Consider the following 13,135-nt stretch of genomic DNA (forward strand, 5'->3'; position numbering starts at 1 on the left):
GGTTGGCCAATTTTGTTTACCTTTTTAAAAAACCAACATTATGTTTTGTTGATCTTTGAAAAAAAATTTTTTTGGTCTCTCTTTAGTTTTGCTCCAATCTTAATTATGTCTTTTCATCTACTAACTTTGAGATTGTTTTGTTACTGTTTTTCCAGTTCCTTGAGGTACTCCATTACATTGTGTCGCTGAAATCTGTGCACTCTTTTGATGTAAGCATTTATTGGTTATAAACTTCCTCTTAGTACTCTTTTTGTAGTATTCTACAGGTTTTGGTAAGTTGTGTTTCTACTTTTTGTTTCAAGTAACTTTTTTGATTTTCATCTTAATTTCTTCATTTATCCATTGGTTGTTCAGGAGCATGTTGTTTAATTTCCATGTATTTGTACAGTTTTCAAAATTTCCCTTGTTATTGATTTCTAATTTCATTTCTGTGGTCTGAAAAGATCTCTAATGTGATTTCCATTTTTAAAAATTTTGAGGGGATTGTTTTGTCTTGTAACATGTGGTCTCTCTTGGAGAATGTTCCATGAGCTGATGAGAAGAATGCATATTCTGCGGCTTTTGGATGAACTGTTTTGTAAATGCTTTAGATGTATTTGGTCTATTGTGCAATTTAAGGTCGACGTTTCTGTGTTTATTTTCTGTATAGATGATCTGTCTGATGCTGGGAGTCTGGTGCTGAAGTTCCCAATTACTATTTTGTTTGGATCTATGTCTCCCTTTCCCTCTAATAATATTAGCTTTATCTATCTGGTCTGGGACATGTTGTGTTGGGTGCATATATATTTACAGTTGTTAATATCCTATTGTTGAACTAATCCCTTTATCATTATATAAATGGATTATTATCACCATGTAATATTCTTCTTAGTCTCTTTTTATTTTTTTTTATTTAAAAATCTATTTTATCTAATATAAGTATAGCTTGTCTTGCTTGTTTTTGGTTCCAATGCATGTGATATCTTTTCAATTCTTCGTTTTTAGTCTGTAAGTACCTTTTTAGGTGAAGTGAATTTTTGTAGACAGTGTGTAGTTGGGCATTGTTTTTTAAAAAAATTTAATGTATTTATTTTACCTGTTTAGATAGACTATCTTTTCAATAAGCCTTGTAAGCCATTTACATTCAGGGTTGTTATTGAAAGATGTGGACTTACTCCTGCCATTTTGGTAATTGTTTTCTGGTTGTTTTGTGTATTCTGTGTTCCTCTTTTGTTGTTTATCTTTGCATTTTTGTAGTTCACTGGAGTGATAAGATGTGATTCCTTTCTATTCCTCATTTGTGTTATTTCCCTGCCAGTGATTTTTATTCTTTTGCATATTTGATGATGGTAGCTCTGGTCCTTTCCATTTCAGATATAGGACTCCTCATAGATTTCTTTTTCTCTTTTCTTTTCTTTTTTTTGCAGGCCAGTTGTGGGGAGGGTGGTAGCAGAAGGCAGAATGAAATTGGGCGGGAGATGGAGGAAGGAGGGGGCCTAGTCAAGGCCGGTGACTCTTCCCTTATTCCCGCAGGGGAGACCAGGGTGTTTCCAGTAGTGGCTTGGTCATTGCTGGGCTTGATGCAGATGTCAGGATGGTGTGGCTGAAGCCCTTGGTCCCCCACTAATCCTGCTCAGAAGCACAGGGTATTTCAAGTGGTAGCTCAGCGGTCATCAGTGTGTTGGTTGCAGATGCCAGGGGCATGGCCAACACCCGTGTCCCCACACTACCCTAGCGGGGGAGCCAGAAGTGCTTCCACTAATGATTTCTTATGGAGCTTATCTAGTGGTGATGAATTTCCTCAGTGTTTGCTTGTCTCGGAAAGACCTTAAGTCCCCTTCATTTCTGAAGGATAGCTTTGCTGCATTTAATATTCTTGGCTTTATGTTTTTTCTTTTAGAATTTTGAATATATAACCCCATTCTCTTCTGGCCTGTAAAGTTTCTGCTGAAAAATCTGCTGTAAGTTTGATGAGGATTCCCTTATATGTGACTTGATGTTTTTCTGCTATTTTTAGAATTCTCTCTTTGTCTTGAACTTTTGGCACTTTGACTGTAATTTGCCTTGGAGAGGATTTTTTTGGGTTGAACATATTTTGGGAGCTTCTAGGATGTGGATGTCCATATCTCTCCCCAGACTTGGGAAGTTTTCAGGTACTATTTTACTCAATAGTTTTTTGATAGCTTCTTTTTCTTCTCATTCAGAAATGCCCGTGATTCAAATGTTTGTTCACTTAAAATTTTCCAATGTAGCTCCTGAGAATTCTTTATTTTTTTACTTTTTTTCTTATTCTCCAACTGGGTTACTTCAAAAGACGTGTCTTCAAGTTCAGAAATTCTTTCTTGTGTTTGTTCTATTCTGCTGTGAAAGCTCTCAGTTTCCCTTTTTTTTTATTATTTCATTCAATGAATTTTTTAGTTGCAAAGTATCTTTTTGTTTCTTTACACAGTAGATATCTCTGTTGAATTTCTCATTCATATCATGAATTGCTTTCCTGATTACATTGGATTGTTTATCTCTATTCTCTTGCATCTCTCTGTTTCTACTGAAGAGTATAATTTTGCTGATTTTGCGTTTACTTACTGACATTCCATACGTTTCATTTTTTCAATTAATACTTGGTCATTTTTACAACAATACTGTAGTAATCTAAAGAATATACATGAGGAATTGTCTTTTACCACCAATTCAAATACAGCAGGGAAAAAATATTCCAAAACATATAATCGTCACCCAGAGTTATTGGAGACAACCTAGGGGGAACGTGTGATTTCTGGATCACAAGTAGCAATCTGGTGATACCCGATTATCAGGTGACCAACAAACACATGACACAAAAGATCCCATGATAGTTTCTAAAGACAAGACTTCTCTTCTGAGTTTTATATCCTACAATTTGTAAGAGTTTGCAGAAGAAACCCTGGGTTATATAAATATAAAATTAGACATTTATGACATGTAACATCATAACTAACCTTAAATATTATGGAAGAAATAAACCAAATGAAAGCTCACACTAACCTATGAGAAATATCACATTTTGGGAGCCACACTCAGGGATCATGGAACGGGAGAGGAAGAGAGGAAGATGCTCTTGGAAAGTCAAACTTAAAAGTGACTTGAGTAGGAGCAGAGCCCGTTTATGTCCAGGCACCTTACAGAGAAAGAATGGCTTCAGGATTAGAAGGATTGACTTAACCTGGTTGAAAACGTTGTGAAAATGAATATGCACTTGTTAGAAAGGAGTGTGGTGGTCAAGCATGCAAGTTTGGAGTCAGGAAAGGCATTATGTAAGTGTTGGCAGTGCCCAGCTGCTCACTGCACAGGGGAGGGACGCTATTCCTTGAGTCTTCCAGTTTCTCAGGAAGATCATGTATTTTGACATGAATGCATGGGATATCACTCCATATTGTAACATTATTTCAACATTAGAACAAGTGAAACAGTGGAATATTGGGTCTGGCCATTATGAAAAATACAACATAGTAAAGGTGCTGGGAAGGATGTGGAACATTGGAGCCCTTGTTCATTGGTGGGAATGTAAAATGGTGCAGCCACTATAGAAAAAATATGGACGTTCCTCACAAAATTAAAAAAGAATATTACTATATGGTCAAGCATATCCCTTCTGGATATGTACACACACAAGTGAAATCAGGATCTTGGAGAGATATTAGCACTCAAATGTTCAGAGGAGCACTATTCAAAAGAACCAAGTTGTGGGCACAACCCAAATACTCTTCGCTGAATGAATGTATAAAGAAACTGTGGTGCCTATAAAATGTAGAATATTATTTAGCCTTAAAAAGAAGGAAACCAGACCATTTACAAAAATATGGATAAACCTTGAGGACATTACACTAAGTGAAATAAGCCAGTCACAGAAGGACAACTGTTACATGATTCCAACTGTCCATGATTATATGAGGTGTTTAAAATAGTCAAACTCATATAAGCCAAAAACAGAATCCTGGTTTCAAGATGGTGGGGTAGGAGGAAAAGGGGAGCTGCTCATCGCTGGCTATTATAATTCAGTTAAGCAAGATGAATAAGTTGTAGAGATCTGCTTTCCCACAGCGTGTCTATTTGATAGGATACACTGATAATGAACTGTTCAATAAAACTCTACCAGGTTGGTAGATCTCATGTCTAGTGTTCTTACCACAATAAAATGATGAAACAAAATGAAGTGAATCATGATACAGGATTTATTAAAAATTTATTAAGATCTCCCTATCCTATGGATACAACAGAAAGCAAGCATGAAAGGAGAAAGGGGGATACAAGAATCCTGAATGCACTGAAAAAGGAAACATAATTACAAATATTATGAATCAGAGTCAAAGCTGAGATCATCACTCCATGTCAAGGATGTATGAAGATGGCACATGACCCAGAATACAGAATCAAAGAACGAGAGAGAAGTGCTCTGCGCTCCCTCATGCTGACTCACAAGCTTTTAATAAAGGAGGTGAGTCTCAGAGTTTCTCGTAATAGTGTGATGGTTTTCAACAAAGGTAGGAAGGGAATTTGTCCAGGCAGGGCAAGTCAGTTGAAGAAAGGTTGGCTTGTGGAGATGACGGTCCTATGGGGAGAAGGTCAACAAGTGCAAGGCTGTCAGCAGCTGGATCCACAGCAGGACCCGCAGCCCTGGGCTAGGCAGCCGGGCAGGCAGCAGCATGTGGGTTGGTAGCAGGTTCTCGTGCAGTACACAGGTGTGCAGCACACTGGCTGGCAGCAGGGTGAGCCACAGCAGCTGGGGCGGCAGCAAGGCTGGCAGCAGCCGGACCCACCGCAGCTTTGGCCACAGCAGCTGGAGCCACAGCAGCTGGGCTGGCAGCAGCTAGATCCACCACAGGAAGGGCGGCAGCAGCTGGACACACAGCAAGGGCTGCAGCCACAGCTGGGGCGGCAGCAGGTGGTCCTGCAGCAGGTGGTTTGACAGCAAGTTGGGCGGCAGCAAGGCTGGCAGCAGCCAGACCCACCGCAGCTTTGGCCACAGCAGCTGGAGCCACAGCAGCTGGGCTGGCAGCAGCTAGATCCACCACAGGAAGGGCGGCAGCAGCTGGACACACAGCAAGGGCTGCAGCCACAGCTGGGGCGGCAGCAGGTGGTCCTGCAGCAGGTGGTTCTGCAGCAGGTGGGCTGGCAGCAAGAGGAGCAGCAGGAGTTAGTCATTGTGTGAGGAGTGGTGGTGGGCTTCTGTGGAGAGGTGAGTTTTCCAGACTCTGATGAGTCCTTGCTGTGTGGTCGTCCTTTTATATACTGGGCCTTCAAGGATTGGACCTATAGACAGGACTTTTCCTTGTTTTTGTTTTCATCGTTTCCTATCATACTGGGAAATTGTCAATGAGGAAGTCTTTTCCTAACTGCTGTGCATCTTTTGACAGAATATGTGTAATGTATTTCTTAATTGAGAACAACTCATAGAATCTTTTCTCAGATCAAAGGGAGGTAGTCACGTGATTAGCATTGGTCCTGCTCTGATGATCACCTCATCATGTGATAGCTCCTCCTGGTTTGGGGAGGTTTGAGGCAATTTCTCTCCCCATATTTGTTCCTTTGGCTGTATGTTGATTGTCGAGTGTCTGTGGGGAGGCATGTGATACTGATATGTTCGCAGTGACAAACTGAATGCTGGGTCCAAGTCTTTTCACCCTCAACACTCTGTTCAAGACTAACAGGCAAGTATGTTTGTAGAACCTACTCCACCCTTGTGTCCCAGTTCTAACAAAGACACTTGTGGGGAGGATGTTTGGCACAATGTGTTCCCTATGGGAGAGCAGAACCAAAGTATGTGGATAGATGCAGTCGCAGTGCACTAGGGCTAAGAAAGTATCTATCAGTTTATGGTGCCCCTTCATCCTGACTTGCTCAGGACTGAGGAGCCCGACAGGATGAGAATGTGAGACTTTTTGTGATATCAGTGCTATAAATCTGAGATATCCAGGATGAACCTGTGACTCTAGTCCTAATGCTGGTTATTAGCAGAGTTCGTGTCTTAGGTCACTGACTACACATTCATTAGGTCTTCTAACTTTTTCATGAGGGAATTCTATTAGTTGAGATGTACCTGATTTATCTTTGAGGTTGACATGTTTAAATCTTTTTTTTTCATGTATACTGTTAATTTAAAAAGGATGCCAGTTATTAATTTCCAACCTGCCAGAATATTACTTAATGAATACATACATGTCGTTCTTATCTGGTTAGAAAATAGAAATTAACCCCTCACAATAAGTTATATCTTCTCACTCATCCTAAAAGGTAGCTAGGTAATCATTCTATTCACTTGTAACCCTGTATGTTAGTTTCTTTTTTGACTTTTACATACAAAATATATGTAGAAATACATAAAAACATATAGAACGGCTTCATATATTTACATTATTATTGTGAAATTTGTCGATGTAATTACTGTAGTTCATTCATTGTCAATGTTGCACAAATTTCCACTGAATGAATTCAACACAATTTCTTTGTTGATTGTCAGACTGATGAATAAATACGTTGTTTGCAGGTTGGGAATAATAAAAAAATGCCATTATTATGGTTTTTATAGGGTGTTTGATAAACGTTGACTAACATTTCCATCAGATGTACAACTTAAAATAAAGTTGCTCACAGAATTGCTTGGCTAAATTTTTATTCTGTGCTGTATTGAGGAAGTAATCCTTCCCATTCTTTTACTCCTGAAAAGACATTGATGTGGCTCCCTATTATGACCTTCCTAAGGGTCTCATGCTTCTTGAGTTTAACTATTTATGCCATTGCATCGATTGAACTCAGAGTACAATATTTCTTCTCTTTTAAAATACACGAGTAAAATCTATTTTAAAAATGTCTTTAGGGGAGAATTTTTAGACTCAAATCTCTTATCAAAAACATCTAAGGGGGTTTTCAAGATGGCGGCGGCTGCAGCGGCTGGCGCGGAGTAGCTGAGGTGGAAAAGGTGGCCACTGGGCCTCAGGCAGCTGGGAAACTTGTGGACCTTCCTCTTGCCATCTCTTAAGGGAGGACCACTGCTGCTGGCCGGTCGTGGGGGGTGACCGCCACTTTGCCCCCGGCAGGAGAAGCTGCCTCATTTACAGGCAACAGCTTTGAAGTGTGGAGCAGGAAAAGAACTGTTTCTTAGCTGCAAAAGCGAGTCTCGAAACAGGGAACACGGCGCCAGGGCTGCTGTGGATGCAGACAGGATCCCGGAGGCCGGGGCTGCGCTGAAGGCGGCCAGCGGCCCTATTCAGGATTCGAGGTTTCAGGCCAGCATTAAAGAAGATTCCTGGGAGCGCCCGAGCCGTGCCACAACTGAACAGCCTGAGGCAGCAGCGGCCAAGAACTGGGAAGGCAACAAACCAGAGACAGAGTGAACGCCCGACCTGGCACAGCACTGTGAGTGACCCCTGGCACAGCTCTGTTCGGGGGGTGGATGCCCACCTGGCTCCCGCCTGCACCACCAGGCCACTCACCGCCCCGGTGCTGCCTCCATTTTCCCAGGTGCGGGCAGCCCCGCCCAGCTTGGCCATCACTGAGCCCTCCCACTTGCTTGGCCTGGCCCGGGGCTTTCCGGAGCCTGCGGACCGGCCTCCCCTCCCACTCCCTCCACGGTTCTCTGGCGGGGCTGGTGGCGGGGGGCGTCCCCGGCCAGTGTCGGGAGGGCAAGGAAGTACGGGCGGGCCGACTGTCACTCCACCACACTCTGGACTCCGGCCCCAGATAAACTCCCTGTTACTGGGAGGCAGATACCATCTCTGCGTCCACCAGTTTGGAAAAAAGCCTAACGAATTTCTGGTTGGGAATAATGTGGTAGGAGAGTTCCCAGGTCCGCTTGAACCTGCCGGAGACCAGGCTGCAGGTGGGCGCTAGACTCGGATTATACTGGGGGGATACAAAGGTGAACAAGACCCAAGAAAGATCTACATAGTGCTACAAAGGCACCCAGAGAGACCGGTCGTCTGTGCCTAGCAGAAACCTGGTAGACTTCCTGGGCGAGGCGGTGCCGAGCAGGGTCCTGAAGGCCCAGCTGATAGACGAGGGGTGCAGAAGACATGCCCCAGCCCAGCACAGTGCGCACAGAGTGGGGAGACGTGCGGCCAGGGAGGCGGAGACTCGACAGAAACCACACACCCGGTGGGGTCACCACTGCACGATCTAACAGCCTGGGCCAGAGCACACAGAACAGGGAGAAGTTCTACACAGCAAGTGAAAGTTCAACAGCGATCACACACCCTGTGGTACGTGATCCACCAGCCCAGCAGAGTCCAAGCTGACCAGAAAGGTGGCTCCCCGGAGAAGCCCAAGACCCGAGGCAACCACACACACAAGGCACTAGAGTCCAACTGAGCAGTCACGGAGGGAGCCATACGAAATTGGCAACCACAGCAACATCCTAGTTAGTCATTAGTCTCAAACCGGTGGACTGTGAAACCCCCTGCCACAATGAATAAACACCAAAAAAAAGATACCAGAAATACAAAAAATCAAGAAAGTACACCACCAAAAGTGAATAAATCTCAAACTCTAGATCCTATAGAACAAGAAGCCCTTGAAATAACTGATAACGAATTTCGAGTGATAATTCTAAGGAAACTGAATGAGATACAAGAAAACTCAGCTAGACATCATGATGAAATGAGGAAAAGTATACAGGATCTGAAAGAGGAAATGTAAAAGGAAATCAATGTCCTGAAAACAAATGTAGCAGAACTTGCTGAACTGAAGAAGTTATTCAACGAAATAAAAAACACAACGGAGAGTTTAACCAGCAGGCTTGTTGAAGTTGAAGAGAGAACCTCTGAACTTGAAGATGGGCTGTTTGAAATAACACAAGCAGACAAAAAGAAAGAAAAAAGAATCAAAGACATTGAAGAAAATCTGAGAGAGATATCAGACAACCTTAAGCGATCAAATATCCGAGTCATGGGTATTCCAGAAGGGGAGGAAAATGGAGATTCCATTGAAAACATATTCAACAAAATAGTGGCAGAAAACTTCCCAGGTATAGGAAAAATCACAGATCTTCAGATCCAGGAAGCTCAACGATCTCCAAATGTATTCAACCCAAAAAGACCTTCTCCAAGACATGTCATAGTCAAATCGGCAAAACTCAGAGACAAGGAGAGAATCTTAAAAGCTGCAGGAGAGAAGCGTCGAATCACCTATAAGGGAGCCCCAATCAGGTTAACATCAGACTTTTCATCACAAACCCTAAAAGCTAGAAAGGAATGGGATGATATTTTCAAAATACTAAAAGACAAAGATTGTCAGCCAAGAATACTCTACCCTGCAAGGCTATCCTTCCGAAATGAGGGGCAAATAGTATATTTCTCAGACAAACAAAAACTGCGGGAGTTCACTACCACACGACCACCGTTACAGGAAATCCTCAAGGGAGTAATGGGTTTGGTTCCTGAAAAATAACTACCACTGCCATAAAAACCCAAGAAAAATCTAAACCCACTAGCATAAATAAAAATGGCATTCATGAAGAGAAAACAAGCTAACAAAAACACTATCTACAACCTAAGGAACCAACAAACACAGAAAACAAACAGTAAATCAGAAAGCAAGGAACAAAAGACACCTAAGACAACCAAACAACCAATAAAATGCTAGGAATAAATCAACACCTTTCAATAACAACTCTTAATGTAAAAGGCTTAAATTCCCCAATCAAAAGACACAGACTGGCTGACTGGATCAAAAAGCAGGACCCAACTATATGCTGCCTACAAGAGACCCACCTCACCCACAAAGATTCACACAGACTAAGAGTGAAAGGATGGAAAAAGATTTACCATGCAAACAGAAAAGAAAAACGAGCTGGAGTAGCTATTCTTATATCTGACAAAATAGACTTTAAACTAAAAAGCATAAAAAGAGACAATGAGGGACACTAATTAATGATAAAAGGTCTGATCCATCAAGAAGACATAACAATCATAAATATGTTCGCACCCAATGTTGGAGCAGCCAGATATATAAAACAAACTCTATTAGACCTAAAGAAGGAAATGGACACTAATACCATAATAGCAGGGGACCTGAACACCCCACTGTCAATATTAGACAGATCATCTAGGCAAAGAATCAGTAGAGAAACACAAGATCTAAACAAGACGCTAGACCAATTGGAATTGGCAGATATCTACAGAACATTCCACCCAACCACCTCAGAATATTCATTCTTCTCATCAGCACATGGATCATTCTCCAGGATAGATCACATATTAGGTCACAAAGCAAGTCTCAATAAATTCAAAAAAATTGGAATTATCCCATGTATCTTCTCAGACCACAATGGATTAAAACTAGAAATTAATAACAAACGAAACTCTGGAAACTATACAAACACATGGAAATTAAACAGCATTCTAATTAATGACATATGGGTCCAAGAAGAAATCAAGCAGGAAATCAAAAAATTTATTGAAACTAATGAAAACAATGATACATCATACCAAAACCTGTGGGATACTGCAAAAGCAGTATTGAGGGGAAAATTTATTGCATTAAACGCTCACTTCAGAAGAATAGAAAGATGGCAAGTGAACAACCTAACACTTCACCTTAAAGAACTAGAAAAACAAGAACAATCCAAACCTAAAGTTAGCAGATGGAAAGAAATCATTAAGATCAGAGCAGACCTGAATGAAATTGAAAACCAAAAAATAATTCAAAAGATCAACGAACCAAAAAGTTGGTTTTTTGAAAAGATAAATAAAATTGACAAACCATTAGCATGGCTAACAAAAAAAAAGAAGAGAGAAGACTCAAATAACAAAAATTAGAAATGAAAAAGGCGATATTACAACTGATTCATCTGAAATACAAGGAATCATTCGAGACTACTATAAACAACTATACGCCAACAAATTTGAAAATCTGGAGGAAATGGATAAATTTCTGGACACACACAAGCTCCCAAAACTGAACCGTGAAGACGTAGAAAGTTTGAACAGACCAATAACAACAAAGGAGATTGAAGCTGTTATCAGAAGGCTCCCAACAAAGAAAATCCCAGGACCAGATGGATTCACAGCAGAATTTTACCAAACATTCAAAGAGTAATTGACACCGATTCTTTACAAACTATTCCAAAAGATTGAAATGGACGCAAATCTCCCAAACTCATTCTATGAAGCAAACATCATCCTGATACCAAAACCAGGTAAAGATATAACCAAAAAAGAAAACTACAGGCCGATATCCTTGATGAATATAGATGCAAAAATCCTCACTAAAATACTAGCAAACAGAAAACAGCAACACATACGTAAAATTATTCATCACGATCAAGTGGGATTCATCCCAGGGATGCAAGGTTGGTTCAACGTACGCAAATCAATAAATGTGATACACCATATTAATAAACTCAAACACAAGGACCATATGATCATCTCTATAGATGCTGAAAAAGCATTTGATAAAGTTCAGCACTCATTCATGACAAAGACCCTCTATGAGTTAGGTATAGAGGGAAAGTATCTCAACATAATTAAAGCCATATATGCCAAACCTACAGCCAATATCATCCTGAATGGGGAAAAGCTGAAAGCTTTTCCTTTAAGAACAGGAACTAGACAAGGATGCCCACTCTCACCACTCCTATTCAACATAGTGTTGGAAGTACTAGCCAGAGCAATCAGAGAAGAGAAGGAAATAAAGGGCATCCAGATTGGAAAAGATGAAATCAAACTGTCCCTGTTTGCAGATGACATGATCCTATATATCGAACAGCCTAAAACCTCTACCAAAAAACTGTTGGAATTGATAAATGATTTCAGCACAGTAGCAGGATACAAAATCAACACACAAAAATCAGTAGCATTTCTTTTCTCCAATAGTGAACATGCAGAAGGAGAAATCAAGAAAGCCTGCCCATTTACAATAGCCACCAAAAAAATAAAATACTTAGGAATTGAGTTAACCAAGGAGGTGAAAAATCTCTATAATGAGAACTACAAACCACTGCTGAGAGAAATTAGAGAGGATACAAGAAGATGGAAAGATATCCCATGCTCTTGGATTGGAAGAATCAACATAGTGAAAATGTCCATACTACCCAAAGTGATATACAAATTCAGTGCAATCCCCATCAAAATTCCAAAGACATTTTTCTCAGAAATCGAAAAAACTATCCAGACATTTATATGGAACAATAAAAGACCACGAATAGCCAAAGCAATGCTGAGCAAAAAAAATAAAGCTGGAGGCATAACACTACCTGACTTTAAGCTATACTACAAAGCTATAATAACCAAAACAGTATGGTACTGGCATAAAAACAGACACACTGACCAATGGAATAGAACAGAGAATCCAGAAATGAACTCACACACTTACTGCCATCTGATCTTTGACAAAGGCACCAAGCCTATTCACTGGCGAAGGGACTGCCTCTTCAGCAAATGGTGCTGTGATAACTGGATATCTATATGCAGGAGAATGAAACTAGATCCATACCTCTCGCCGTATACTAAAATCAACTCAAAATGGTTTAAGGATTTAAATATACACCCTGAAACAATAAAACTTCTTAAAGAAAACATAGGAGAAACACTTCAGGAAATAGGACTGGGCACAGACTTCATGAATACGACCCCAAAAGCACGGGCAGCCAAAGGAAAAATAAACAAATGGGATTATATCAAACTAAAAAAATTCTGCACAGCAAAAGAAACAATTAAAAGAGTTAAAAGACAACCAACAGAGTGGGAGAAAATATTTGCAAAATATATATCTGACAAAGGATTAATATCCAGAATATATAAGGAACTCAAACAACTTTACAAGAAGAAAACAAGCAACCCAATTAAAAAATGGGCAAAACAGCTAAATAGGCATTTCTCTAAGGAAGATATCCAAATGGCCAACGGACATATGAAAAAATGCTCAACATCACTCAGCATCCGGGAAATGCAAATCAAAACCACATTGAGATACCATCTAACCACATTTAGGATGGCTAAAATCCAAAAGACTCTGAACGATAAATGCTGGCGAGGCTGCGGAGAAAAAGGAACTCTCATACATTGTTGGTGGGACTGCAAAATGGTGCAGCCTTTATGGAAAATGGTATGGAGGTTCCTCAAACAATTGCAGATAGATCTACCATACGACCCAGCTATCCCACTGTTGGGAATATACCCAGAGGAAT

General features: G+C 40.7%; 1 protein-coding gene across 1 annotated transcript; it reads right to left on the bottom strand.

Annotated features, from left to right (window-relative positions):
• Window positions 1–4,596: 4,596 nt before the first annotated feature.
• On the bottom strand, window positions 4,597–5,157 carry LOC134389453 (keratin-associated protein 9-1-like). Its single transcript, XM_063113020.1, has one exon. The coding sequence runs from the start codon at window positions 5,155–5,157 to the stop codon at window positions 4,597–4,599; it is 561 nt and encodes a 186-aa protein (XP_062969090.1).
• Between the last annotated feature and the right edge of the window lie 7,978 nt (window positions 5,158–13,135).

This window comes from Cynocephalus volans, chromosome 10 (assembly GCF_027409185.1).
Source record: "Cynocephalus volans isolate mCynVol1 chromosome 10, mCynVol1.pri, whole genome shotgun sequence".
NCBI classification, from domain to species: Eukaryota; Metazoa; Chordata; class Mammalia; order Dermoptera; family Cynocephalidae; genus Cynocephalus; species Cynocephalus volans.

Coding starts and splice junctions, on each gene's coding strand:
- LOC134389453 (XM_063113020.1), bottom strand. CDS start 5,157: ATGACTAACTCCTGCTGCTCCTCTTGCTGCCAGCCCACCTGCTGCAGA.